The sequence below is a fragment of the Megascapheus bottae genome, chromosome 31, assembly GCF_031878675.1.
Source record: "Megascapheus bottae isolate mThoBot1 chromosome 31, mThoBot2.hap1, whole genome shotgun sequence".
Taxonomy (NCBI): domain Eukaryota; kingdom Metazoa; phylum Chordata; class Mammalia; order Rodentia; family Geomyidae; genus Megascapheus; species Megascapheus bottae.
Window position 1 is genome coordinate 1,096,153 of NC_143539.1, and position 27,703 is coordinate 1,123,855.

Here is a 27,703-nt window from a genome sequence, read left to right on the forward strand (position 1 = left end):
CACCCCCCGCACACACACGCACACACACCCCGCACGCAGGACCCACAAGCAATGCAGGTGACATGTGTCTGCCGCTCTCACCCTGGCTAGGCCTGGCTGGGCCTGGCCGAGCTCGAGGCCTTCCCACCGCTCAGGTCCCGTCCAGATGCGTTTCCCCCTTAGGTGGCATGGTGAGCACAGTCAGCTAGCGCTGCTTCCTCCCCATCTCTCCCCTGGACAGTCATCCAGGCCCCCAGCTGACTTCTCTAAACAAGGCTCTCTGAAGCCTCACTTCCTGGGAGGGGAGAGGCACAGCCAGCCCGCACCGCAGCCCTGCCAGCCCTGCCCGATGGCACAGGCACTCCTCCTCCAGCTGCTGGCCCTCTGTAAGCCGCCCTTCCCTCCGGGGGTGGGGGAGGCAGACGGCAAGGGGGGCTCTGGGGACCTGCAGGGTGACCAGGCACTCGGTACCTGTGGGGCAGTGGGAATTCAGAATAAAGAGCCGGGGCTGGGGCTCGGAGCCCTGGGGATGGCACAGGTTTCTCTGGATCTTGAGGCAGGGGAGGACTGAATTCTTGGGCCCTGGGACAGTAGACTCCCAGATTTGAACACAGAGAGGCTGTGTGAGCCTGGACTCCCAAGTCTCTGGGAGAGGAAGAAGGGGTTTGGACGCGAAGACACCCCAACCGGTGGAGGAACAATGGGCAGGTGATGAGTTTGTGGAGAGGTGCGGCCAGATCTGGGTGCACACTTCTGGCTGGAGTAGATGGAGAATGGAAGTCTGGGTTTCTGGCTATGGTGTGGAGAGGGGCAGGGCTCTTGTTTTCCGGGTGGGGTGGGGGGCGGGGGATGGAGGACCAGAGGTATTAGATTCAGGCTTGAAAAAGAACAAAACGGGAACTTCAACCTTTTGCAGGGCCTCTGAGTCACAGCAGCTTCGTTCCATCTGGTGAGTAACACTCCGTCCTGGGGAAGTTAAGGCAGGAGGAGCAGGAATTCTGGGTCAGGCTAGCATGTACAGTACAGTGAAACCCTGTCCCCAAAGCACCAAATGCTGTAGAAGAGAGCTCAGGAGTTGTGTCCCCCTCCTCTGATTAGCCGCTGAGTGTGTGTGTGTGTGTGTGTGTGTGTGTGTGTGTGTGTCCTGGGACTTGACCTCAGGGCCTGGGCTCTGCCACCTCATCTTTTTCACTCCGTGCTAGCACTCAGCTGAGCCACTGCTCCACGTCTGGATTTGGGCTGGTTAGTGGGAGACTTTCCTGCCAGGTCTGGCTTCAAACAAGGATCCTCCCATCTCAGCCTCCTGAGTAGCTGGGATTCCAGGCGTGAGCCTCCATGGTGTTCAGTAGCTTTGATGGCGGCCGAGCCCTCCCCTCCTTTACCAGTGGACAGCCAAACTTGAGCAATGGTCTTGTTTATTCCAAGTGACTCTCCCCTCCGCCCGGCTCCCAGCCGCGCCCCCCAGGCCCTGGCTAGAGGCTCAGCCAGCTGCCATTGTCACCCCTGGAATCAACGTGACCCTCAAGTGCCTTGCACCCCAACCTGCCTGGAGGTTTGAACTGTTCAAGCTCGGGGAGGAGACGCCCCGATTCCTGCAGGCTGTGTCCAGTGAGCTGGCGGAGTTCTTCCTGGAGGAAGTGATGCCCACCCAGGGCGGCCGCTACCTCTGCCGCTACGGCAGCCCAGCCTGGGGGCCGGGGCTCTGGTCCCAGCCCAGTGAGGCCCTGGAGCTGTTGGTGACAGGTGAGGGGCGGCCGGGGAGAGAGGGGACACCAGGAGAGAGACCCCCCCCCCACAACTCAGACCCCTCCTGTCCCCCGCAGACCAGCTGCCCAAGCCCTTGCTGGTGGCGCTGCCCGGGCCCGTGCTGCCTCCTGGTGCCAACGTGAGTCTGCGCTGCACCAGCCACATGGCTGGTATGAGCTTCGCGCTGTATCGCATAGACATGGCAGCCCCACTGCAGTACCAGGACTCGGCCCGGTGCTGGGCCGATTTTCCCCTGTCCGCTGCCCACGCCCCTGGCACCTACTCCTGCTACTACCACACGCCGACCGAGCCCTACGTGCTGTCCCAGCGCAGCGAGCTGCTGGTCATCACCTCCCAGGGTGAGAGGCCCCTCCCCCAGACCCGGGGTCCAGGCCCAGCCCCCTCCCCCAGACCCGGGGTCCAGGCCCAGCCCCCTCCCCTAGACCCGGGGTCCAGGCCCAGCCCCCTCCCCCAGACCCGACGTCCAGGCCCAGCCTCCTCCCCCAGACCCGGGGTCCAGGCCCAGCCCCCTCCCCCAGACCCGACGTCCAGGCCCAGCCCCCTCCCCCAGACCCGGGGTCCAGGCCCAGCCCCCTCCCCCAGACCCGGGATCCAGGCCCAGCCCCCTCCCCCAGACCCGGGGGTCCAGGCCCAGCCCCCTCCCCCAGACCCGGGGTCCAGGCCCAGCCTCCTCCCCCAGACCCGAGGGTCCAGGCCCAGCCTCCTCCCCCAGACCCGGGGTCCAGGCCCAGCCTCCTCCCCCTGACCGGGGGTCCAGGCCCAGCCCCCTCCCCCAGACCCGGGGTCCAGGCCCAGCCTCCTCCCCCAGACCCGAGGGTCCAGGCCCAGCCTCCTCCCCCTGACCCGGGGTCCAGGCCCAGCCCCCTCCCCCAGACCCGGGGTCCAGGCCCAGCCTCCTCCCCCAGACCCGAGGGTCCACACCCAGCCTTCCCCCTCATTCTCTGGGTCAGGCCCAGCCTCCGCCCTCAGACCTGGAGTTCTAGACCCAGCCTCTGCCCTCAGACGCAGGGGTCCAGGTCCCCTTATGCCACTTATCTTGGAGACTCGGCCTCTTCAGACCTGCAGGACAGGGTGGACTTGGGCCCCGGATCTGACAGCTCTTTTCCTCCGTGGCCTGCAGGTTCTGCCTCCTCTGACCACACCAAGGAGAACTCGGTCCGTCTTGTGCTGGCTGGCCTCGTCCTGCTCGCCCTGGGCACGCTGCTGGCCTTGCGCTGGCGAGGCAGGAACAGCGCCCTTAGGGGCGTCCCACCCCGGGGGAGCCTGTGTGGATTTGAGGTGTAAGGATTAACTGGAGTGAGGTGGAGAGCTGGGGTCCCTGGCCCCCACACTCCGCCTAGCCTGGCCTTCCTCCTCCCTCCCAGAGCTCGGCATTGGGCGGAGGGCGCCATCAAGCCAGAGTTCCAAACCCAAGTTGGGTTCAAATCCCAGTAACAGCTCTCACTCCCTGGACAGCCTGACGTCTCCATTTCCCTCATTGTGAAGTGATGACCAGCCGGTGATAAATGCTCAACAAGGGCCGGGAGTGTGGCCTAGTGGTAGAGTGCTTGCCTGGCATGCATGAAGACCCGGGTTCGATTCCTCTGTACCACATACATAGAATAAAAGCTGGAAGTGGTGCTGAGGCTCAAGTGGTAGAGCTCAAAGTCCAAGGACAGTGCCCAGGCCCTGAGTTCAAGCCCCAGGACTGGCAAAATAAATAAATGGTCAATAAACGTTAGAGACTGCACTGGTCACTTCTACCACACTCCCAGGACCTGCTCCTGCTGTGTGTGTGTGTGTGTGTGTGTGTGTGTGTGTGTGTACACGCGGGTGTGTGCGCACACACATGCTTGAGCTTAAACCAGGGAAGGGACTGGGTGCTGTCCCTGAGCTTTTTCACTCAAGGCTGGCGCTGTACCACTTGAGCCACAGTGCCACTTTTGGTTTTTTGCTGGTTAGTCTCTTGGCTACGTCTGCCTGGACTGGGGTCTTTGGGTGCCCGGCTCCTGTCTACAGAGGCCTCAGTTGGTGGGGGGATAGTGTACATGTGTTTTCCTTGCCCCATGGGTAAGACCCTGTTCTCGTCTTCTCCCTGCCCTGTCGCTGTCATGAGAATGTTTCTCATGGCTTCCGGCTTCTGATGAGTTAAATTGGGTTTTCCACTCCACACCTCAGATGCCAGCTGCCCAGCCACAGACCCTGGGCACCTCAGCCCGGCCCGACACCATGCGTGCCAGCGTCACCACCCCTGCCCCAGGGCCATCTGGGGGGCGGAAAGTTCACAGGGAACTTCCTTTGTGTCAACCACGCCCCATCATCCCAGCTACTCAAGAGACTGAGATTGGAGGGTTGTATGTTCAAAGCCAGCCCAGGCAGAAAAATCCCTCTTCAGATCAAGGCTGCCGCCCTACCCCTTGAGCCCCAGCTCCACTTCCCCTTTTCTGGTGGTTAATTAGGGCTAAGAGTCTCACGGTCTTTGTGCCTAGGCTAGCTTTGAGCCACGATCCTTAGATCTCAGGTTCCGGAGTAGCTAGAATGACAGACATGAGCCACCACGCCCGGCTCCCATGAGACTCTTATCTTCAGGTAGTGGCACTGTGGCTCAGCATGGTAGAGTACTAGCCTCGAGTGCCCAGGCCTTGAGTTCAAATCTCACTGACAAAAATAAAGATAAAAATCAGGCACTGGTGGCTCACACCTGTCACCCTAGCTACGCAGGAGGCTGAGATCTGAGGAACACAGTTCAAAGCCAGCCTGGCCACCAATGACCGTGAGACTCTTATCTCCAATTAACCACCAGAGAACTGGAAGTGGCACTGTGGCTCAATGTGGAAGCCTTGAATTGAAGAGCTCAATGACAGCGCCCAGGCCTAGAGTTCAAGCCCCATGACCAACCAATAATAAATTTAAAAATTAAATAAATATATATATTTTTAAAGCCAGGCTTGGTGGCTCACGCCTGTCATCCTAGCTACTCAGGAGGCTGAGATCTGAGGATCAAGGTTCAAATCCAGCCCAGGCACAAAAGTCCATGCAACTCAAGGCCAGGAGTTTGGCCTAGTGGTAGAGTGTTTGCCTAGCATACATGAAGACCCAGGTTCAATTCCTTGGTACCACAAACATAGAAAAAGTCAGAAGCGGTGCTGTGGTTCAAGTGGTAGAGCTCTAGCCTTGAGAAAGCCCAAGGACAGTGCTCGGGCCTTGAGTTCAAGCTCAGAACTGGCAAAAAAAAAATAAAACAAAAATAAAAGAACACTGTGAAACTCTTATCCCCAATTAACCACTAGAAAACTGGAAGTGGTGCTGTGGCTCAAGGGGTAGGGTGGTAGCCTTGAGCTGAAGCGCTCAGAGACAGCACCCAGGCCCAGAGTTCAAGCCCCATGACCGACACACACACACACACACAAAGATAAAAATAAAAGATTTCAGAAGCACTTTAGATGCCCATCTTTTCCTGATACTTTGTTTTTTCTGAGTCTCAGATTAATTTAAGGAATGGGTTTGATAAGACCGTTTTTTTAGTTGAGAACATCAATCTTGTCTTCTTGTGTGGTGGGGAGAACCACATGAATATTCATAGACCTACAGGAATATTCATAGAGAGGAACATGAATATTCATGACCGGAACTAAATTATTCTCTTCTCTGCTCAATGAATTCATACACAGACGTGTTCTTTGAAGGCCCAGAAAACCACGCAGACTCCAAGTCACGTCTAGCAAGGTTTATTGTCGGCAAAGCTGACGGGCTGGCCCTCTTGGGCAGGGACAGCTCTTGTCCTTGAGCAAGGGGTTCACGTGACTCAGGGGCTGAGGTGGAGAGTTTCACTATTGTGTGGGGGGCACTCTTCAGTCTGGTTTGTGTAAGACCTGGAGTTTGTGAGGGGCCTGAGGGGATTTTGTGGTGGCGGGGCTAAAGTTTATGGTGGCAGCTGCCTGTGTCACACGCTAAGATAAGGCCTGAGTCAGCTAATTCTGGGGAAGGCCCCTGTCACCACATTTCAGGAAAGGCCATGCTTCCCAGCAGGGCCTACGACAGTGGAGTGGCTCTTGAGGTGAGGAGGTTAGGCTAACTGTAAGCGGCAGCAGATGTCATAAAAATGGTCACCAGCTCTTGGGGCCAGCAGTGTGGCCTAGTGGTTGAGCGCTCGCCTAGCATGCACAAAGCCCTGGGTTTAGAACTGTATTTTATTGTCGGGGGGATGTGTAGAGGGGTGACAGTTACATTCGTCAGGTAGTGGATACATTACTTCCTGAACATTGATACCCCTTCCCATGTTTTTGTCCCCCTTTCCCTCCCCCACCCATCGTAATCATCTTGTTTTTCCTCTTCCCTTCCCTATTTCAAATAAACAAACGAACATCTATAAATATACCAGCTAACAAAGTCAGACACAGTAACAATATGATACCTTGGGGCCTTTTTTGCCGGGGCTGGCTTCGAACTGTGATTCTCAGACCTCAGCCTCCCAGGTAGCTGGCTAGGATGACAGGTGGAGCCACTGGGGCCCAGCCATCTCAGCAATTTTAAATGTCATATTTAATGCCATTAAAGTATACTTGCATCATGGCTCAACCATCACCACCCACCCATGCCCAGAAAACAGAAGCAGCTTGTTATTCTAGCTACTCAGGAGGCTGAAAGCTAAGGATCATGGTTCAAAGCCAGCCCAGGCAAGAAGGTCCATGAAGCTCTTATCTCCAATTAAGCACACACACACACACACACACACACACACACACACACACACACCACACACACACACCACACACACACTTTGAGCACTGTGGCTCAAAGTGGTAGAGTGCTAGCCTTAAACAAAGCAAAGCAAAGCTCAGGGACAGACCCCAGTCCCTGTGTTCAAGCCCAAGGATGGCACACGCACACTCATACGCACACACAATCTTCTTCATCATCCCACACTAAACATCTGCATTCAGATGTGTCCTAGGTCCTCACATGAGGGTACCAGGCAGTCTTTGCCTGTGGCAGGCTGATTGCTCTGAAGAGAGAACCTGTGCTCTGATCCATCTCAGGAGACCCAGAGATCCTTCTCTTCTACCTCCACCTTGCTGACCAGCATCGCTGCGGGTGAGGGAGACACCAGCTGTGACCGTGGACGCCAGGATGTGGCCAGTGGCAGGGAGACGTGGCCTGCTGGCATTTGGTGAGAAATCTCTGGCCACCTCTATGGAGATTCATGACCACGCCTGCTCTGACTGGGTGTGAGGACTGTTCCGGTGCCAGGCCCCTGGGGAGGGGCCAGAGTGTGTGGAGATAAAGCCCTGTCACTTCCTATCAGCCACCCCCCCACCCCAGCAGAAGCCGGGACAGTTCAGGGCACTGCAGAACTGGAGTCCAGGCACCACAGCAGCCCTGATGCGTCTCAGAGGGACGGCCACGAACTCCCAGTTCCTGCTAGTGGTCTGTTTTGGTAAGTGTCTGGTGGGGCAAGTGGTAGCCATTTGGCCGCTGTGAATCTTGTCCCCGTGCCCTCTGTACCCTAGAGATTTTAAAATGCGACTGATGGACTGAATTGAACTGTCTCTGCAAACACAGTGACATTCTGAGGAACTGGAGAGGGGGGACGGGGGATTAGAAGCTCAACATAGAAATTTCAGGTGATATAAAAAAAATAAGTCGTGAGGGGGCGGAGTTTGGCCTAGTGGTAGAGTGCTTGCCTAGCATGCACGAAGACCCGGGTTCAATTTCTAGGTAACACACACACACACACACACACACACATTTATATATATATATATATATATATATATATATATATATATATATATATATATACAAAGCCAGAAACGGTGCTGTGGTTCAAGTGGTAGAGTGCTAGCCTTGAGAGAAAAAAAAAGCCCAAGGTCAGTGCTCAGGCCCTGAGTTCAAGCCCCAGGACTGGCAAAATAATAATAATAATAATAATAAGTCAGGGGATTGGGGATTTAGCTCAACAGAAGAGCCCTTGCCTGGCAAGTGCAAGGCCCTAAGTTTGGTCCTCAGCTCTGGAAAAAAAAAAAAACCTATAAAAATAAAGTCAGCTCAAGTCAGGTGCCAGCAGCTCACATCAGTGATCCTAACTATTCAGGAGGCTAAGATCTGAAGACACTAGTTCAAAGCCAGGAAGGTTTGTGAGACTCTTCAATAAACGACTATTTAAAACAAAAAAGCCAGAAGCAGAGCTGTGGCTCAAGTAGCAGAGCACCAGTCTTGAGGGGGGAAAAAAAAGAAAAGAAAGAGAAAGAACAAGCTTAGAGACGTGCCCAGCTCTGAGTTCAAGCCCCAGGACACACACACACACACACACACACCAGCCCACAACACGTGCCATTGGCTTTTGGAGATGAGCAGTCTGGGACAGGGAGGGAAAGCAACGAATGGGTCCTTGTCTGGAACTGCCAGGAACAAATCCGGCTTTGCAAAGAACCTTGATTTCAGCCCGCGAGGCCCAAGTTGCTGGATTTCTCTGACTTTCAGGGCGGCAGATAGTAAACTTAGACGGCTGGGGACTCAGGCTTTGCCACCATTTGTCACATGTGCCAACCAAAGGAGCATGAGTTACGAGACACACTGGCACACACGTGTCTCGGAGACGGGGAGGGCGTGGGGAGGGCTGAGCTGAGAGGGGCCCCAACAGCAGGGATGGGGTGCTGGGATCTCACTGCTGGCTCTTTTGCAGGGCTGAGTGTGGCAGAGATGAGTGGAGATGGTGAGTGAAGACTGCGGCTCAGCGGCTCAGCTCTTCTTGGTTCTCACCCCAAACGCGTCCCCCTTCCCACCCCGTCCTTAGCCAGGCTTCCTGGAACCCTGCTTCCTCTTCTTTCAGGTCCCTTCCCCAGACCCACCCTCAGCGCCTTGCCCAGCTCCGTGGTGCCAGCCGGAAGCAACGTCACTTTACTATGCACCAGCCCCATCTTCCCTGCAAGAGTGGCTCTCAGAAAAGGGGGGGCGGCGACCCCCGGGCAGGGGAAGCTCTGGGGTTCCGCACAGTGGAGACGGCAAGGAGCTGAGTTCCAGCTCACGGAAGTACGGCAGAGCGACGCGGGCCCCTACACCTGTGACTACCACAGAGTGGGGTACCCCGAAACCGTGTCAGAGCCCAGTGAGGCCCTGCTGCTACTGGTGACAGGTGAGGAAGGGGGGTGGCCCTCAGACAGGGGGTGACAGAGGCAGAAGTGATCTGGGCTCCTGAGCAGCTGGAGAGAAAAGGGGGTGACGGGATGGAAATGGACTGGGAGCAGGGCTCAGGGACCCCTTCTCACGCAGGTGATCTACCCAGCCCCTCCCTCCGAAGCCACCCCTCGGGAAGGGTGGCCGTGGGGGGGCAGGTGACCCTGCAGTGCCACCGGCCGGACAACAGCACGGACTACACCACCTTCGCCCTGCTGAGGGAGGGAGCCACATCGCCCACCCAGCTTCAGGGCTCAGGAAAGGACAGTGTGACCTTCGTCCTGCCCCGCGTGACCGGCGGGGACGCAGGGTGCTACCGCTGTGTGTACTTCCAGGCCCAAGCCCCATTGCGGGCCTCGAATCTCAGCGAGCCCGTGCGGGTCGTGGTGATAGGTAAGAGCGACTCCAAAGTTCTCACGCCTCAAAGGTGAGGGGGTGGGGGAGGCAGGGAAGCTTCTAGAATGTGACCTTCTAGCTCCAGCTCCAAGGAGTAGGTAGAGTGGAACAAAGCAGCTCAAAGACTGCATGCAGCCCCGGCTCAAGCCCCATGACTGGCCAAAAAAGTAAGCTATTTCTTGGCCACTGGTGGCTCACGCCCGTCTTCCTAACCACTCAGGAAGCTGAGATCTGAGGATCACGGTTCAAAGCCAGCCCAGGCAGGCATGTCTGTGAGTCTGTCGTCTCCAATGAAGCACTAGGGACAGCGCCCAGCCCTGATGGGCCAACAGGAAGCACACACACTTGCTGCCAGTATGCAAGGGCTGGGTGGACCCAGAGGGCTTCCTGCAGATTGTCACGAACGTGACATGCCCACACCACGCGTGGCGTGAGCTCCTCACACTTCCACCAACTCCCTTCGGACGCTACCATTCACTGGCATCTGTTGTTCGGCTGCACTGCTCTGTTCTGTCATGGACGGGGGCTTGAACTCGGGGTCTGCACGCTGTCCCTGAGCCTTTTCACGCAGCTGCTGCTCTACCACTTGAACAACTACTGGTGCTACTACTTCTGCTCCTGCTGCCGCTGCCGCTGCTGAATTGAGAACACATCTCAAGGGTCTTCCTGCTCAGGCTGGCTTTGAACTGTGGATCTCAGCCTCCCCAGTAGCTGGGATTACAGGCGTGAGCCACCAGCGTCTGGATGTGTCACGTTTCGATTTTTGACATCTGCAAGTGGCCATTACTACGGGGGCGGGCGGATCCCCTGTTTGCTGGGACTTTGAGGGGCTCCAGGTCTGTGTAGGGTCCCAGGGTTTGCCTCGTTCCCCCCCCCTCCCGGTGCAGCCCCACCCCAACCCCCACTCTTCTTCCAGGCCTCCCCAGGCCCCACCTCGGCGCCTGGCCCAGCTCCGTGGTCCTGGCAGGGGACACAGTGAGCCTTGAGTGCACGAGCCCCACCCCGGGCGTGTACCTGGTCCTCAGGAAGGGAGAGCAGCGCTGGAGATCCCGCCTGGCAAACCCTCTGACCCAAGGAACCGCGGCGTTCCCTCTCACTCACGTGCGGCCCAGTGACACGGGGCTCTACACGTGCGAGTACTACAGGAAAGGCAGCCCGGAAGTGGTGTCAGAGCCCAGCAAGGCCCTTAGGCTACTGGTCGCAGGTGAGGGTGCCTCAAGGTGACGCATGCAGCGGCTCACGCCAGTTCTCCCAGCTTCATAGGACTCTGAGATAGGAGGACCGTGGTTCAAAGCCAGCCCGGGCAAGAAAGTCTGTGAGACCTTTTAGCTCCAAGGAATCACCTAAAATGCAGAAGTGGAGCTGTGGTTCAGAGTGGGAGAGTGACTAACCTTGAGGAGAAAAAAAAACACAACCTTCAGGACAGTGCCCAGGCCCTGAGTTCAAGTCCCACGACGGACAAAACTCTGCATCCTCAGCACCATGGAGTCTCTGGGTCTCTGAGTCAGGGTGCAGGGATGCGGGTGGGAGCCAAAGGCTGCACCTGACCTCAGGGACCCCTTCTCACGCAGGTGATCTACCCAGCCCCTCCCTCCGAAGCCACCCCTCGGGAAGGGTGGCTGTGGGCGGGCAGGTGACCCTGCAGTGCCACCGGCCGGACAACAGCATGGACTACACCACCTTCGCCCTGCTGAAGGAGGGAGCCACATCGCCCACCCAGCTTCAGGGCTCAGGAAAGGACAGTGTGACCTTCATCCTGCCCCGCGTGACCGGCGGGGACGCAGGGTGCTACCGCTGTGTGTACTTCCAGGCCCAAGCCCCGTTCCAGGCCTCGAATCTCAGCGAGCCCGTGCGGGTCGTGGTGGCAGGTGACAGCTTACATGACTCTGTGCGCTTGCTGCTGCCTTCTTTCCTTCCTCCGTTCTTTCTTGTCTGTCTGTGCGTCTGTCTATGTGCCAGCACTGCGTCTTGAACTCGTGGCCCAGTCCTGTGCCTGAGCTAGCATTCTACCACTTGAGCCACGCCAACACCTCTGGCTCTTTGGTGGCTCATTGGAAGTAAGAACCTCACTTTCTCTTCTCCACCGCCTGGATCTGCAGCTCTTCACGTCTTCGTTTCTTTTTGAGATCACTGACTTGATCAGCCTTCTTGCCTGCCTGCTGTTGATGTAATGGCACCTTATCTATTGCTCTGTGCTGCCATTCTCCTAAAATTATCTTGTTTCCTGCCGTAGCCCTGCCCTCTTAAACACACCCGCCTCAAACTCCCTTTTAGGCTGCTGAGACTTTCTGAGGAACACGGCCATGGGGTATTTGGCAGGGAGAGTCTGGCCGGGTGGTGGTGGCTCATGCCTCCTCACAAAGCTGAGATCTGAGGATCGAGGTTCAAAGCCAGCCCGGGCACCAATGACCGTGAGACTCTCCTCTCCAATTAGCCACTCGAAAAAACTACAAGTGGCGCTGTGACTCAATTAGTGGAATGCTAACCTTGAGCACAGAGAGACTGAGAGACAGCTCCCAGGCCCCGGGTTCGAGCCCCACAACTGACAAAAAAAAGAAAAGAAGCCAACTAGGATACAGCTGTCCACTGGCCAGGATCTAAGTGGCTGAAGGAAAGGAAGGAGCCCTGTTGGGGGTGGGTCTTGACAACCACTGTGGACCCCTTCCTCTTTTCCAGCTTCCATCATTGCAAGAGGCCGCCACAAGTTTGCTGTCATCCGGCTGGGAATGGCGGCTGTGGTCTTGCTGCTGCTGAGTGTGTTCTTGGTGGAAGCTTGGTATAGCCGGAGGGCGTCTCCAAGGCAACCCAGGTAAACAAGCCCACCGGCTCCTCTTTTCCACACACGTGCTACAGGTCCGTGGGCTTTCCACCTGCCGGTTGAGTCTCCTTGTCACTGAACTGCGATCCTCAGATCTCAGCCTTCTGAGTGGCTAGGATGACAGGCGTGAGCCAGCCCTCACCATCAAGGTCCACTGTTTTGTGGTTGTTATTTTGGCAAATTTCTTCTCCAGCCTCCCCCCCACACCCAGTTCTGGGACTTGAACTCTGGGCCTGGTCGCTGTCCCGGAACTAGCACTCTACCACTTGAGCCACAACCCCACTTCCAGCGTTTTCTGTTTTGGTGATGCTAAGGAGTTGAACCCAAGTCTTCATGCATGCCAAGTGAGTACTCTGCCCTAAGCCCCCTTCATGCATGCCAAGTGAGTACTCTACCCTAAGCCTCCTTCCCAGCCCCTCTTTTGGCAAATTTCAACAATCCAATTCAGCCTTGTGCCCTCGAGTCCCAGCGTGGACAAGGGATGACATCAGACTCCAGCAGACAGATTTCTCATGCTTTTCTGCAAAGGCATAAATAGCATATTTATGGGTTTTGCTCATTCATTTTGGATACATCAACCAACTCTAAAGCCGGGCACTGATGGCCCTGGCCTGTAATTCTAGCTACTCAGGAGGCGGGGATCTGAGGATCAAGGTTCAAAGCCAGCCTAGGCAGAAAAGTCCCCATAAGACCCTTATCTCCAACAAACCATTCAGAAACCAGAAGTAGAGCTCAAAATGGTAAAGTGCTAGCCTTGAGCAAAAGAGCTCAGAGGCAGGGCCCAGGCCCTGAGTTCAAGCCCCATGATTGATGCATGCACAGGTACACACACACACACACACACACACACACACACACACACCCCTTCCAGATTTCTAAAAATTTCCTTTCCTGTTAAAATCAGCCAAGTCTCCAGTGCTGCAGGAAAGGTAGAAAGCAAGCGCAGTCCACTGCGCCTGTCACACACACGTGCTAGAGCAGGGGTGAGGACCCTGCTCGGAGCTGGTGTGGAGGCCAAGAGAACTTAACATTCCTCTTCTGAATTCTCTCCTTCTCTCCCCACAGCTCAGGACCTCCTTGAATCCTCAGTCACGTTCTGTCAGCACATGCTCAAGACGTTTCTGCCAGCTCCGTGTGTGTGTGTGTGTGTGTGTGTGTGTGTGTGTGTACACATGTGCACACAGGTACATGCGTGCACGTGTACCAGTACTAGGCACTTGAACTCAGGACCTTGCACTTTTTTTTGCCAGTCCTGGGGCTTGAACTCAGGGCCTGATCACACTGTCCTTGGGATTTCTCAAGGCTAGGCCTCTACCCTTTGAGCCACAGCACCATTTTCAGCTTTTTTTATGTTTGTGGTACTGAAGAATCCAACTCAGGTCTTCGTGCATACTAGGCGAGCCCTCTACCACTAGGCCAAACTCCCAGCCCAGGACCTTGCACTCGATTCTCAAATCCCAGCCTCTTGAGTAGCTAGGATTACAGGCCTGAGCCACCGCACCTGGCAGCTGGCTGTCTTTTTATAACTTAAGGCTGGTAGTCTACCCCTTGAGCCATGGTTCCACTTCTGACTTTTTGCTGGCTATCTGAAGCTAAGGATCTCGCAGACATTTTCTTCTGCCTGTCCTGAGGCTTGAACTCAGGGCCTGGGCTCTGTCCTTGGGCTTTTCCTCAAGGCTAGCGCTCTAACACTTAAGCCACAGCATCACTTCTGGCTTTCTGTACATGTGGTAATAAGGAATTGAACCCAGGGCTTCATGCATGCTAGGACAGTGCTCTACCACTAGGCCCATTTAATCTTCTAAACACACCACAACACTAGTCAGCTGAACCCTAACCAGAACAATGTCGTCTTATAGCAAGCCATCATGTAGCCAGACTGCAGCAAACCGAACCACCCTTCCCGTAGTCTAACCAACAAAGCCTAGGATGGATCCTGCAGGGACACCCGTGGGTAATTCTGGTGTCCTGCCACTAGGTGGCCCACGGCCACCTCCTAAACCAGGAGTTGGTAGGTGGGGTGTGGAAAGGGGGAATGCCAACCCTCCAGAGTCAACCCCTCCTCTGAAAGTGAACCCCAGTAAACTCATTCACCCATCAAACTGGCTTTGTGTGTCATTTGAGGACGATCAGAGGCTCCCCTTTCCTGGACAGCCACCCAATGCACGTTATTTCGAAATGATGTCAGACTCCCAGGAAGTTGTGCAAACAGTAGGAAAAAATAAAGTTCCTGCACTCCATCCCCCCCCTCACCTAGTCTCTCCAAAAGTGCACACAGCACATCTCGTATCACACTGCCCCCCCACAAGACACCGCATGGGGCCTCTCTGGTCTTCTCCTACAAGATAAGAAGTCCAGCCAGGCCTACTGGTGGCTCGCTTGCAATCCTAGATACTCAGGATACCAAGGTCTGAGGATCCAGGTTCAAAGCCAGCCCAGGAGGAAAGTCTGTGAGACTCCTGCCTCCAGGGAACCACCAGAAAACTGCAAGTGGATCTAGGGTGCAAAGTGGTAGAGCACTAGCCTTGAGTCAAAGAGCTCAGGGACGGCACCCGAGGCCTGAGTTCAAACCCCCACAGACAAAAAACAGGGAGCAGGGTGAGAAGTCTTTCTTTGTGGGGTCCATTGTTCCGGCAAGTTCTCTCAAAACTCTTTCCCCAGTTTTATTGAAAAACCATCCACCACCCTACTTCTCACCTTCAGCTGTTTGAACATGGGCAGAGAGAGCTGATGTTAGTTTTGATTGGTGGCAATCACCACCCCCCTTACTTATGTGTCCCCTCTGGTGGTAAATTTATGCCCTGATGGTATCTCTTCCCAACTCACTCCTCTCCCTGCCCCAACTCACCTTTCCGAAGAGAGATCTGACAACGTTTAACAAAACTACGTATTCATATTTGTTCACCGTCTGACTTGACTGTGCCTCTTATTGAAGAGACTTTCATCTTATTGGAGATACTCCCGAGGGCATAAAAATACATATATTTGAAATTGCTCCTTATGGGACAACTGGTAATTTAAAATCCTGGAAGCATAGCATGGCTGTGTGGCTCACGCCTGTCATCCTCGGAACTGAAGAGGCGGAGAGCAGAGGGTTCAAAACCAGTCCAGGCAGATAAATCCATGAGATTCTTCTCTCCAACTAGCCAGCAAAAAGCTGCAAGTGAAGCTGTGGTTCAAGTGATAGAGTACCAGCCCTGAGTGGAAAAAGTTAAGGGACAGTTCAAGCTCCATAACTGACAAGGAGGAGGAGGAAGAGGAGGAGGAGGAAGAGGAGGAGGAGGACGATGACGACGACGACAACGACACAGGAGGACAAGAGCCGGAGACCAATTTAAGCCATATAGGGAGACCCTGTTTCAAAAAAACAGAAAGAAAGAAGGGTGGTTGTAGCTCAGTGGTGGAGCAGTTACCCAACACGCAAGGCCTCCAGTTTGTCCCTGACACCCTCCCTCCTCCCCCCCAAAAAAAGTCTTGCACAAGCCTTCAGATGCAGCAGTGCAGGACTGGAGCTAGAGGAAGATGTGGTTACCGTGTGACTGCAAGAGGAAACCGAGTCCTGAGACCCAGGCCGTGACAGAGCCCAGCCTGGGGGCCAGTGGCTCCTCTCCAAAGTGGCAGGCTGGGCATGGGTGCCAGCGGGCAGGGCAGCAGCAGGGGAGCAGAGCCCCTAGGCTGGGATCTATGGAGGAGCAAGAACATGTCATGCGCCCTCCCCCGCCCCAGCCCCACCCCAGGCTGAGCTCCACCACAACCCACACACCTTCGTGAACACCTCCATCCTGCCGGCCTAGGCCTGCAGGGCAGGGGCGGAGCTGGGGGCTGGGGGAGAGGTGCCACCGAACCCTCCCCTGAGCGCCCACCCTCTCACCACTCCACCCCAGAGTGTGGGAAGCGCCTGTCGTTCCATCTGCCGCTGTGAGTACAAACAGGAGGATCACAGTCCAGGAGGATCCAGGGTAAACAAAGGGCAACACCCCACCCCATCCCCAACAACCAGGGCAGAAAGGGCAGGCGCCCCCGAGCCCGAGCCCGAGCCCGAGCCCGAGCCCGAGCCCAAGACCGCGCATGCAGTCTCCTCTGGGGCCTGGGCCCCTGCCTTGGGGATGTGGCCCTGGCTCAGGCAGAGGAGATCCGAGAGAGCCGACCTGGGAAAGTGGGATGAGGCTCTGCCAGGACTCTAAGTGGGTCTTGGCATGGCAACATCAGGAGGTGCTTTAGAATAGAAATGAATAGAAAGTCTGCGCTACAGAAGGTCAACAGGTCAGGCGTGATCGCTGGGAAGGACAGTCACCATTTCCTAGATCAGAGATGGGCCCTTTGGGGGATCGCAGCTACAGGAAGAGCCCTGACTGGCTGTCTATGGAAAGTGACAGGAGTGTCCTTGGTTATCTGTCCATCTACCTATCCACCCACCTACCGATCCATCCACCCATCCATCCATCCACCTACCCATCTGCCCATCATCCATCCATCCATCCACCCATCCATCCACCTACCCAGACATGCTTCCATCCACCCATCCATCCATCCACCCACCCATCCATCCACCCATCCGTCCACCTACCCATCCATCCATACATCCATCTACCCATCCATCCACCTACCCATCCATCCATCCATCCATCCATCCACCCATCCATCCACCTACCCATCCATCCATCCACCCACCCATCCATCCACCTACCCATCCATCCATCCACCTACCCATCCATCCATCCACCCACCCATCCATCCACCTACCCATCCATCCATCCATCCACCTACCCATCCATCCATCCACCCATCCATCCATCCATCTACCCATCCATCCACCCATCCATCCATCCATCCACCTACCCATCCATCCATCCATCCATCCATCCATCTACCCATCCATCCACCCACCCATCCATCTACCTAACCATCCATCCATCCATCTATTTTCCTACCCATCCATCTATCCATCTATCTATCCACCTACCCACCCACCCATCCACCACCTATCCATCATCTATCCATCTATCTATCCATTTACTTACCATCCACTCATCTACCCACCCATCCACCCATCCATCCATCCGTCTTCCCACCCACATGCTCATCATCTATCCCTGCATCTATTCATCTACACACCCACTCACCCATCCACCCACCTGTCCATCCACCCATCTGTCTACCCACTCACCCATGCACCCACCAGACTACCCATTCTCCTTCCTTCTATCCATCTCTCCACCCGTCTGGTTTTTGGACCCAGATCCGGATTTAAGTTCCAATCCCAGCACAAAACAAATCAGCAAAACAAAGGCCTGGATGAGTCTGGCTTATGTCTTTTTTTTTTTGGCCAGTCTTGGGCTTGAATTCAAAGCCTAAGCACTGTCCTTGAACTTTCCTCAAAGCTAGAGCTCTACCACTTAAGCATCACTTCTGGCTTTTTCTGTGTATGTGGTGCTGAGGAATTGAACCCGGGTCTTCGTGCATGCTAGGCAAGCACTCCACCACAGGCCACACTCTGAGCCCATGGCTTACATCATGAAGGCTTGGATTTCCCCCCTTGGTGGTATGACAGTAGTGATGGAACTTTTCTGGGATTGAGGGAAAAGTTGTTGCGATGAGCCTCTGGTTTGCAATCCTCCCGCTCAGCCTCCTCCAGAGCTGGGATTGCAGGTTGTCCCTCACACCTGGCTTATAATTGAGAAGAACGATCCGTCTGTCACAGTGCTGTGGAAGGCATATGGCGCCTTCTTCTGTCATAGTTCAGGCCAGCTCCTTCCTGCTATGATCAGGAACTAGGCCAAAGGCAGAGACCCCACTGGGCAAAACTCACCCCTGCCCCCACCCCTGCCGCCCCAGATATCTCTCTGGGATTCCTCGAGCCCACTAAGCCACAAAGTCAAGCAGAAAAAAGAAAAAGAAATTGTTGAAGGTCTCTTCTCCCGCCACTTATCTCTGTTTATAATGACACACTCATTAAATTGATGGTGTGATTATTATCCGTTTGGTCGGCAGCTCGTCAGCTCGTCAGGGAGTCTCTGCGGCCTCCACTGTCCTCTGGCCCCCAAGTGCCACTTGATAAGTAATAATAACCGTGAGGACAGATGTGACTGCGCCCCGGCGCCAGGCGTCTTCTCACAGCTTTGCGGGGATTATTCTCGCATTTGCTCCTTGCCGCGCAGTGACCCAGGAGTGGCTTCAGCAATCTGCCCACGAGCCACTTTAAGGAGGGAGAAATGAAGTCTCCCTGCCACCACGGCAGACCTGTGTCCATCCGTGTGGCTGCAGGGCTGACGTCACGGGCCCCCTGGAGCCAGAAAACAGACTCCAAGCAAGGTTGTGCGATTCCCAAACCTTTACTCCCCCGCCAGATCAGTGAGGTGACACCCGAGCCTTCTTACCTGCCCATGCTCTCCCACAAGTGAATGAGCCTGACACTGGATAGGGACGGCCCTCCAGCTGCTCTGGGACCCCCATCTCAACCTCCTCATCTCCTACATGGCGGGTACTCTCCAGCTTCCCCGGGGACGGCTTCTTGTCATCACCCACGTGACACACAATCAGCCATCAAGGAAATTTTATTTACAGAGGGAAAGGACAAGGGCAGAGGGTGGCTGGTGGAGAGCATCGGGCCCCACGGGGGAGCAATTTCTTCAGTGGTGGGTGGCAGGCTTCCAGGAGGGCACTGGAGAGAGGGGCGAGGCTGGCAGGGCCCAAGCGGGTGAGCCTGCCGCTAGGTGGCTGTGTGCCCCCGTCGGAGGCAGAGTGAGCCCTGGGGCCAGGCAGGCAGGGTGAGCAGCAGAAAGCAGCCAGCCCCCAGCAGCAGGGCCAGGCCGGCGGCCACACCGCAGCCCAGGGACCAGGAGTACTCGTAGGCCAGCCGGGGGGCCTGGGGAGGCTCAGGGTCCACGCCCAGGAGCAGAGCAAGCACGGAGTGCCGGAACACTTCCAGGCTCGCCAAGAGCAGCAGGCCTGTGGGGGAGAGGAGAGAAAGAGGCCTGGGACCCCAGCCCCGGGACCCCAGTGGGCTCTGAGCAGTTATGCTATGGGCTAAGACAACAACGGTGCTTTCCACTCATTCACTCAGCAAACATCACCGTGCTCCCGTTCAAGCAAGTAAGCACTGGGAATCAGCAGGGAAATGTCTGAACTCCATCTGCGCTGAAGATGGAGTCTTGCAAAAAAGCAAGACCCCCCCCCTGGAAAAATAAACAGAAGTTAGAAGGGGCTGGGGTGTGGTTAAGTGGTGGAGCACCTTACCTTGGCAGGAGACCCTGAATGTGTGTGTGTGATGTGTGTGTGTGTGTGTGTGTGTGTGTGTGCACACTTGGCAAGCCAGCGATGGAGCTCAGGGGTAGAGGCACTGCCTAGCATGTGTAAAGCCCTGGGTTCCATCCCTACCACCGCAAAAGAAAGAAAAAAAAGCAGAGAGACAGTTAGCCCTCTTTTGAAGTTGGGCACCAGTGGCTCACGCCTGTAATCTAGCTACTCAGGTGGTTGAAGTCTGAGGACCAAAGTTCAAAGCCAGGCTGGACAGGAAAGCCCGTGAGACTCTCATCTCCAATGAAGCAGGGGGAGGGAAAAAGTTGGAAGTGAAGCTGTGGCTCAAGTAATACCGTACAAACCTTGAATGAAAAAGCTCAGGGTTGCCCAGACCCTGAGTTCAATGCCTGGGACCTGCACACACACACACAGAGACCCCCCACACACAGACACAGACACAGACACAATGATACAGCCCTACTTCCAGACACTCCCAGCATGCAACAGTGCATGGTGATCCCACCTCCCAGCATGCACCAGTGTGTGGTGATCCACCTCCCAGCATGCACCGCTGTGCATGGGTGTCTTCAGCCTCCAAGCCCCCCCCACGGCTCACCTGAGAGGCCGAAGCAGACAGCGCCGACTCGGAGCAGGGACTCCGCCCCTTTACTGAGAACCATGATGATGCAGAGACAGCCCAGGGCCATTACCACCAGACTCAGCACCGCGATCACTGCAGCTGCCAGGTTCACCTCTGCGGGGGGGGGGGCAGGGAGAAGGATGAGGGAACCCCCCCTTTTTAGGGGCCCCTCCAGGAGATTCAGAGGGTCAGTTTCTGGCCTGAAGTCACCACCCAAAGCAAAGGGTAGAGCGGAGATCAGAGGCGGTGGGGATTACCAATCGATGACCGATTGTTACGTGTCATCTGGGCACCATTTGTTTACGGGGAAGGAGACGCAGGTGGAATCTTGAGGTGACCCATGCTGGAATTCTCGCTGGAAGATTCCAGTGAAGACCTGACCTTATTTAAACCTTAGGTTCCTCCTGTGGAAAATCAGGCTCCCTCTGAGTGGGCTGTGGGGAGGATACAAGTGCACAGCACACAGTAGGTGCTTTGTCTGTATGCACCAGGATGATTTCAGAGTCTTAGAGGCACACAGTCACTTGATTGAGCTCACACAACACAAGGACAGGGTAGACAGGGGTGGAGAAGGAAGGTAAGGAATTGCCTAGCTGAGGACCTACTGTGTGCCAGGCTCTGTGTGTCACTGAATACTTCAGTGACATCCTCTGATTGACTTTTACAAATCCTAGATACAATTGATGACGTGATCTGGGCGCTCACGTGAGCGGTGGCTCACGCGTGTAATCCTAGCTACTCAGGAGGTTGAGATCTGAGGATCACGGTTCAAAGCCAGCCCGGACATGAAAGTCCGTGAGACTCATTTCCAACGGATCACAGAAAAAGCTTCAGTAGAATGCTATAACCTTGTGCCAAAGAAGCTCAGGGACAGTGCCCAGCCCAGAGCTGAAGGACCAGGACTGGCCAAACCAAAATAACAACAACAACAAAAGATTATGACAGGGTCCTGACTCACTGGGGCCCTGGGTGATGGAGCAGTGGGCTGGCGTAGGAGAGACAGACACAGCCTCTGGAGCTACAGCTTCCGGTGTGGGAGCAGCCATTAGGTCCACATGGCCTCTTAATTGAAAATTGATTAAAAGTCAACAACATTAGAAACCCATTTTCTCATCCCACCAGCCCCATTCGAGGGCTCAGTGGCCGCTTGTGGGTAGAGGCCGCTGTGCGGATTTGTGCAGCGCTGGCATGAGCGCAGCGTCTCTAGGAGACGAGCTCTACACTCAGAAGCACTTGGGTTGGAATCTTGCCTCTGCCCCTTTGTGCAGGGTTAGGGTGGGCCTCGAAGACCAGGTGGGAGAGACGTCAGCGAGGCCACAGCGTGGGAGTGTGGCTCGCCCCGACCCAGAGCCTGAGGACCCTCCATCACGTGAACCCTCCCGCTGCCATGACCACGGACAGACAGACGGGTTTGATGTGGCCTGTGAGTTCTTCAGTGGGGTCCACTCCCCCCCGGCCTTTGCCGCAGGAGGAACACACTCACCTTTCCTGGTGGTTCTGTGGAAGATGCGTGCGTTCTGCCCCGTGGTGAAGAACTTGAAGTAGGTGCAGTTTGCTTCTGCCGGAGGAGAGGGCGAGAGAGGAAGAGAGGAAGAGGGGGGGGCTCACTTGAGGTCCTACCTAGCAGCTCAGGGCTGGACACATAGCGGGGCCTGTGGGGAGCTGGAAGTAGGATGCAATGGCCTCCACGGACAGACTGGAGGAAGGAAACTCACAGACAAGCCCTAGCAGTCCCGCTGGCACTGGGAGTGGTTTCCAGGGCTCTGAGGTCCACATCTGAGGACCTTGTCTAGGCTTCTGGTCCCTCCTTCTGTTGATCCCCCCCCCCCAGTCCTGGGGACTGAACTCAGGGCCTGAGCACTGTCCTTGAACTTTCTCAAGGCTAGAGCTCTACCACTTGAGCCTCAGCACCACTTCTGGCTTTTTTTTCTATGTATGTGGTACTGAGGAATCGAACCCAGGTCTTCATGCATGCTAGGCAAGCACTCTACCACTAGGCCACACTCCCGGTCCTGGATTTTTTTTTTAAAGTGAGATAATAGTCCTTTCAGTAGGGTCAAGTAGGATTAGAAATGGATAATCACTTTATTCAACACAAGATACCACAGTGGCAACCCCCCCCCGACGTGGAGGCTCAGGATCCCCACTCTACTTTGGGGACACGAAGAGCTGCAGACCAGCAGGGGGTGAGAGAGGGTGAGGTAACCCCGCTGAGAGACAGGCCATTCATAAAAGGGGGGGGCCTGCCCACCTCGTTCACATACACACAGTCTCCACTGCAGTAGCGGGGGAGCCCGGAGCTGAGACTGAGCTCGAGATGAGACAAACAGACCTCACAGGGCTGAGGCAGAGGGAAGCCAAGCTGAGGGTTGTAAGGGAGTGTCTTTGGAAAGTGTCTGATGGACGTGGTAAAGTGTGGTGTGGTTATGGGCCACGTGGCCCCGGAGCAGGACGGCTGAGAGAAAGGACTCAGGAGACTGAGATCTGAGGACTGCGGTTTGAAGCCAGTCCAGGCAGAGAAAGTCCCCGGGAGACTTTTAGCTCCAACGAACCACCGGAAAACCAGAAGTGGCTGCCATTGTGGCTCAGAGTGGTAGAGCGCTAGCCTTGAGCTCAAGAGCGCAGAGGCTGCGCCCAGGCCATGAGTTCAAGCCCCAGTACTGACCAAAAAAGAGAGAGGAGAGCAATGGAGGGAGGGAGGCAGGCACTGCAGGGGATTCTTCACAATTCAACCTCGCTGATCTATTTGCTTATCCTGCCAACAGGGAAACTGACGCACAGAAAAAGGAAAAGAAATAGAAGCCTGCAAAGATCACACCACCAGCAGAGGGGAAACAGTCTGAGGAAGGGGAAAAGGAACCTTCCAGAGCGAGGAGGGTACGTGACAGGAGGGGATGAGCCTGAGCACCGTGTGGGGGTGCAGGGCGGACTCTCCCCGGCAGCCCGAGGGGGAGGCCAGGCACAGGGGCAGGGGAAGCAGTCCTGAGGAGATGGAAGAAAAGTTAAGGTTTGCTCTGGTGCCAGGCCAGGCTGAGGACACGCAGAGAGAGGAGAGCCCGGAGCAGGACAGGCGAGGGGGCCTCAGGGACAGTGGGGGGTGCCCGGCACCCACTTGGCCTACAAGACACTGCATTTCTTTTTTCTTTTTTTTTTTTTGCCAGTCCTGGGCTTGAGCTCAGGGTCTCCGCACTGTCCTTGGACTTTCTCAAGGCTAGAGCTCTACCACTTGAGCCTCAGCACCACTTCCGGCTTTTTGCTATGTATGTGGTACTGAGGAATTGAACCCGGGTCTTCGTGCATGATAGGCAAGCACTTTAACCACTAGGCCAAACTCCTGGGCCCAAGACACTGCATTTCTTGACTGCCAGAGGCCATGACCTATCTCATTCAGAAAGGCCTGGCTTCACTCTTGCCGCCAAGCAAGACTCGGCCCCAGTGGAGGGTCTGATGAGTGTGAGCACAGCACCTGGCTGTGAGGCAGAGGAGGGCCCCCTCTTGTGCAGCCATGGGGGGGTCTCCTCTGGCATGTGAGGGCCTTGGGGACCTTTTAGCACGAGTGACGTGCCACCCACCCCGGTGGCTGGGTGCACAGACACCCGGGATCCAAATGCACAGAACTGGGGTGCCTAGCCAGGCACCCCAGAACTGCTCTGCAGTTCTCTGCAGGATGTGGCTGAGTCACCACAGGGTCGCTCTGACCAGGAGTCCCAGGCACGGGGCTAAGCATTACCTCAACATCTCCTGCTTGTATTCCCGGGACCACCCACTTGGCAAAAGCCTCGGCTCCTCCTGCTGGAACCCTGAGAGAGACAGTCCACCCGCCCAAGGGGGTCTGGGCAGATGTGGACTCGTGTCAGACATTGCTCCGGGTCAGCAGAGGTGAGGAGCCCCATCCAGCCACCGCGGTGGCTGGTGGACACAGGAGTGCCAGCCAGTGAGAGCCACAGTATGGCCCTGGCAGCGGCCGAGCGGGCAGGAGGAGAGGGGCCTGCAGGGAGAGGAGGTGGCCTGGAAGGTGCAATGGGGAGAACAGCGAGAAGAACAGGATTGCCCTGGTGGCGCGGTTCAGGGTCCAGCCTGCCATGGTGGTTGACATCTGGCTTGCAGGATGCTAGGTGGAAGATGGCCACTTTTCCCGGGTTCACAGAAGAGCCCCCGTAGCCTATGGGAGGCACACAGGCCCTCTGGGGCTGCAGGCTGGTCTGGGGTCAGAGGTCCCTGGAAGCCAAGGCTCTGGGATGGGGCTGGTTTGGGGGTACAGGTCACAGCCACCATCTGTGAACACGGGTGTCACTTAGGGACCGTGGGCTCTCGTAGTCTCTCCCTCTCCTCCCCCTTGTCCCCCCAGGCCGGGCACACTCACCTCCAGGCAGCTCGGCCGGCCCGCAGGTGTCTCTGCCAAGGGGCACGTCTGCCAGCCACAGCCGCTTGGTACACACCTTCCACAGCCCCAGGTGGGCCGCCTCGCACACCGCACTGCTGTTGGCTTTGTAGGTGTTCAGCTCCACCCAGAACTCGGTGCCCACGGCCAGCACGGCCAGCGTGGCCCCCAGCGCGGCCAGCAGGAGGGCCAGCTTGATCTTGCCCTCGCGCTCGGGTGTCAGCTGCTCGTGGGCCCTGGGCCGCCCGGCCCCTGCCCGCCGCCTCTCCGCCGCCGCCCGCCGCCGGTCCTCCTCCCGCAGGAAGAAATTGGACCACATCATAGCCAGGTCTGTGCGCGGGGGCCTAGGCCGACCAGGCCTGGGTGGGGGCTCAGTTTACCCAGGAATCCCAGGACCCCAAGTGCAGTGGAGGCCCCTCTCCGATGCAGGAGAGAATGATTGGGGGTGCTGGGGAGGGTTAGGGGACCACCAGGGAACCCACAAAATTCCACACGAGGATGGGGCCCAGTGGGAGAGCCAGGTGGGAGGATGGCTCACCCGCTCTGGAGAGCCTGGGGGCCAAGAGGGGACCCTTGTTGGCACTCCGAATTTGAGTCCCCCAAGGAAAGGAACTGAAGTTTTCCAAGGGCTTCAGAAATGTCTGGGTGCCTTGGGGCTTAGAGGTGGAGAATGGAAGACAGATTTCTTTTGGGGGTACCAGAGGGGAGATGTGGGGTCCCTAAGGTAAACTGGGAATTCCTTCAGGTCTCAGAGGAGCAAGATGCTCCCCCCCACCCCAAATAAAGTAAAGGAATTCACAAGCAGTCAGTTGGGTCCTGGCTAGAGAGTCCAGAGGAGAAAGACTGGGCGGGGGTCTCCCTGGCCATTCAGAGAGGATTTCAGAAAGTCTCTACTCAGGCAGAGAAAGGGGAGCTGAGGATAGATGGGTGCCGTGGAGTCCAGGGAAGGGGCTTGGGGCTGGGGAAGGGGTTCTGGGACCCCTCTGTGGCTCCAACGAGGGACAAAACACCCTGGGGTGCCTCGGCACCCCGTCTCCGGACCCTCCCCCCCAGGCAGGGGCCCCTGGTGCTCCTGCCTGGATCGGGCTCCGTTGCCTCGGGATCGTCCGGGCTCTACCCGCTGCTCCCAGCCGGCCTCTGCGCCCCCCCCTTCCCCCAGCTATTTTGGGCTCCACCGTAAATAACACGGCACCTGTTGCTGCTGTCACAGGGACCCGGGTATTTTAAGGGAGGGGGCAGGGAGGAGGAGCTGGGGGCTGGGCCTGGAAGGGGGGGGCACCAGAGAGATTTGTTCTGCCCCAGAGTGGGGTGGTGAGACTTCTCTCTGCTTGTGGATGGAGGGCCAGACCCGAGCAGCTCCTGTAGAAGCTGAGCTGAGGAGCTGGGTGACCAGGCCAGAGGGGCAGGAAGCAACCTGGGCCCGAGCGAGAAGGCTGTGGCCTGGATTCCTAGGCTGAAGGAGGGGCCGAGGGCCTTGACCTAGGGTCTGAGGGAGATGTCTGAGGCCTGGATTCCTAGGTCTGAGGGGAGAGGACACAAGGCTGGCATCATACTTTTTTGTTTTTATTTTGCCGGTCCTAGGGCTTGAACTCAGGGCCTGGGCTCTGTCCCTGAGCTGCTTTTTGCTCAAGACTAGCGCTTCGGTGCTTGAGCCACAGCACCACCCTGGGCCCAGTGTGTGTATGTGGGACTGAGGAATGGAACCCAGGGCGTCACGCAAGCTGGGCCAGCACTCCTCCACTAGGCCGCGCTCCCAGCCCCTCCATAGCAGCGTCTACCCTGTGGAGGAAGGCAGTGGCTTCCTCCTCAGTTTCCCCAAGAGGCAGAAAAGGGGAGGTGGGGGTGTGTGAACCAGAGCAGCTGTCCTCATCATCAGATTTATTAGACAGGGCACCCGGGGGACCATCCAACTGCCCAGGGGCAAGGATAGCCATGTGACACGGCAGCAGGGCTTGTGCTTCAATGCCTGCCCCCCTCCCCCAACTCCTCCAGCGAAGCCTGGACAGCTGGTCGATGCCTGGACAGCTGCTCCAGGGGGCTAGTGCCCACTGAGGGTCCCCCCTCTGTTCTGGAATCTTCCATGGTAGCACATGTTGCTCTGGGAGGGGATTACTGGCACATCTGGCTTTTCCCACAGACTGGGGCAGGACCCAGGGGGTGGCTGGCGGAACCGTTCCCGCCCCCCCTCGCCCCCCAGTGCAGGACAGTCCTGCTGCAGGCTGTGCACAAAGGCAGTGGGGGAAGGTGGAGGCACATTTGCTGACAGGAATGAGTGACCAGATCCACAAGCAAGTGGATGAGGAAAGGGGTGACAAGATGAGGTGACATTTGGTTGGTTCAGGTTTTGTTGTTGTTTAAGGGAGGGAACTGGAATTGTGTGTGTGTGTGTGTGTGTGTGTGTGTGTGTGTGTGTGTGTGTCCATACTGGGTCTTGAACTCAGAGCTTGGGTGCTGTGCCTTAACTTTTTTCTCTCAAAACTGGTGCTCTACCATTTGAGCCATGACTCCCATTTCTGGGTTTTTTTTTGGTCAGTCATCGAGCTTGAACTTAGGGCCTGGGTGCTGTCTCTGAGCTCTTCTGCTCAAGGCTACCATGAGAGCCATAGCACCATTTCTGGTTTTCTGATGGTCAATTGGAGATAGGAGTCTCACAGACTCTCCTGCCCGGGCTGGCTTCAAACTGCAGTCTCACAGGTCAGCCTCCTGAGTAGCTAGGATTACAGGCGGGAGCCACCAGCACCCGGATCATTTCCTGGCTTTCTTTTTTTTTTGCCAGTCCTGGGCTTGAGCTCAGGGCCTGAGCACTGTACTTGGATTTTCTCAAGGCTAGAGCTCTACCACTTGAGCCTCAGCACCACTTCCGGCTTTTTTCTATGTATGTGGTACCGAGGAATTGAACCCGGGTCTTCCTGCATGCTAGGCAAGCACTTTAACCACTAGGCCAAACTCCTGGCCCTTTCCTGGCTTTCTTAATGATGGTTCATTGGAGATAAAGAGTCTCACGGAACTTCCTGCCCAGACTGTCTTCAAACCATGATCCTTAGATCTCTGCCTCCTGAGAAGCTGGGATTCCAGGTATGAACCACCAGTACTGGACTACATTCCACCTAACAAGTCACCTTATCCTGTCCTATGGCTTTCAATGTCTCCAATATGCTGACCTTTCCAGAACTTATATTTCTAGCCATGACCTCTCCACGACTCTATCCAGTCTGTGACCTGATAGCCTCGCTTGGGTGCCTCACCCAAGTTAAGTTTACAGGAGCAAAACTAACTCACCCAAGACGGAAGTCTTAATTACTCCTGCCCAGTCCTCTTCTTCAGCCCC

General features: G+C 56.2%; 3 protein-coding genes across 5 annotated transcripts; 2 read left to right on the forward strand and 1 right to left on the reverse strand.

The window, feature by feature from the left end:
- Positions 1-328: 328 nt before the first annotated feature.
- On the forward strand, positions 329-3,360 carry Oscar (osteoclast associated Ig-like receptor). The gene is made up of 4 exons (XM_090321952.1): positions 329-446; positions 1,432-1,722; positions 1,803-2,084; positions 2,867-3,360. Exons 1-4 carry the CDS (start codon positions 329-331, stop codon positions 3,028-3,030), a joined length of 855 nt encoding a protein of 284 aa, XP_090178078.1. The 3' UTR covers positions 3,031-3,360.
- Positions 3,361-8,437: 5,077 nt separating this feature from the next.
- Positions 8,438-12,110, forward strand: LOC150043423 (T-cell-interacting, activating receptor on myeloid cells protein 1-like). The gene is made up of 6 exons (XM_090321953.1): positions 8,438-8,444; positions 8,558-8,860; positions 8,998-9,294; positions 10,214-10,501; positions 10,869-11,165; positions 11,947-12,110. Exons 1-6 carry the CDS (start codon positions 8,438-8,440, stop codon positions 12,108-12,110), a joined length of 1,356 nt encoding a protein of 451 aa, XP_090178079.1.
- Positions 12,111-18,824: 6,714 nt separating this feature from the next.
- On the reverse strand, positions 18,825-24,697 carry Cacng6 (calcium voltage-gated channel auxiliary subunit gamma 6). 3 transcript variants are annotated; one of them, XM_090322307.1, is made up of 4 exons: positions 24,358-24,697; positions 21,478-21,552; positions 19,971-20,108; positions 18,825-19,063 (listed from the first exon to the last, which is right to left on the reverse strand). In XM_090322307.1, exons 1-4 carry the CDS (start codon positions 24,695-24,697, stop codon positions 18,825-18,827), a joined length of 792 nt encoding a protein of 263 aa, XP_090178433.1. The 3 variants fall into 3 exon arrangements, with proteins under 3 accessions (XP_090178433.1, XP_090178434.1, XP_090178435.1); XM_090322308.1 differs by lacking the exon at positions 19,971-20,108; XM_090322309.1 differs by lacking the exons at positions 19,971-20,108; positions 21,478-21,552.
- Positions 24,698-27,703: the final 3,006 nt, after the last annotated feature.

What these genes read in the sequence shown, in the direction of transcription:
- LOC150043423 (XM_090321953.1), top strand. An exon ending in CCTTAGGCTACTGGTCGCAG is followed by an intron (nt 10,502 to 10,868) that starts GTGAGGGTGCCT and finishes CTTCTCACGCAG; the next exon opens with GTGATCTACCCAGCCCCTCC. An exon ending in CGTGCGGGTCGTGGTGGCAG is followed by an intron (nt 11,166 to 11,946) that starts GTGACAGCTTAC and finishes GGTCTTGACAAC; the next exon opens with CACTGTGGACCCCTTCCTCT.
- Cacng6 (XM_090322307.1), bottom strand. Translation starts at nt 24,697, where the DNA reads ATGATGTGGTCCAATTTCTTCCTGCGGGAGGAGGACCGGCGGCGGGCG. An exon ending in GCCGGCCGAGCTGCCTGGAG is followed by an intron (nt 21,553 to 24,357) that starts GTGAGTGTGCCC and finishes CTCCTCCGGCAG; the next exon opens with AAGCAAACTGCACCTACTTC. An exon ending in CCACAGAACCACCAGGAAAG is followed by an intron (nt 20,109 to 21,477) that starts GTGAGTGTGTTC and finishes CCCCCCCCGCAG; the next exon opens with AGGTGAACCTGGCAGCTGCA.
- Oscar (XM_090321952.1), top strand. Translation starts at nt 329, where the DNA reads ATGGCACAGGCACTCCTCCTCCAGCTGCTGGCCCTCTGTAAGCCGCCC. An exon ending in GCAGGGTGACCAGGCACTCG is followed by an intron (nt 447 to 1,431) that starts GTACCTGTGGGG and finishes CCCGGCTCCCAG; the next exon opens with CCGCGCCCCCCAGGCCCTGG. An exon ending in GCTGGTCATCACCTCCCAGG is followed by an intron (nt 2,085 to 2,866) that starts GTGAGAGGCCCC and finishes CGTGGCCTGCAG; the next exon opens with GTTCTGCCTCCTCTGACCAC.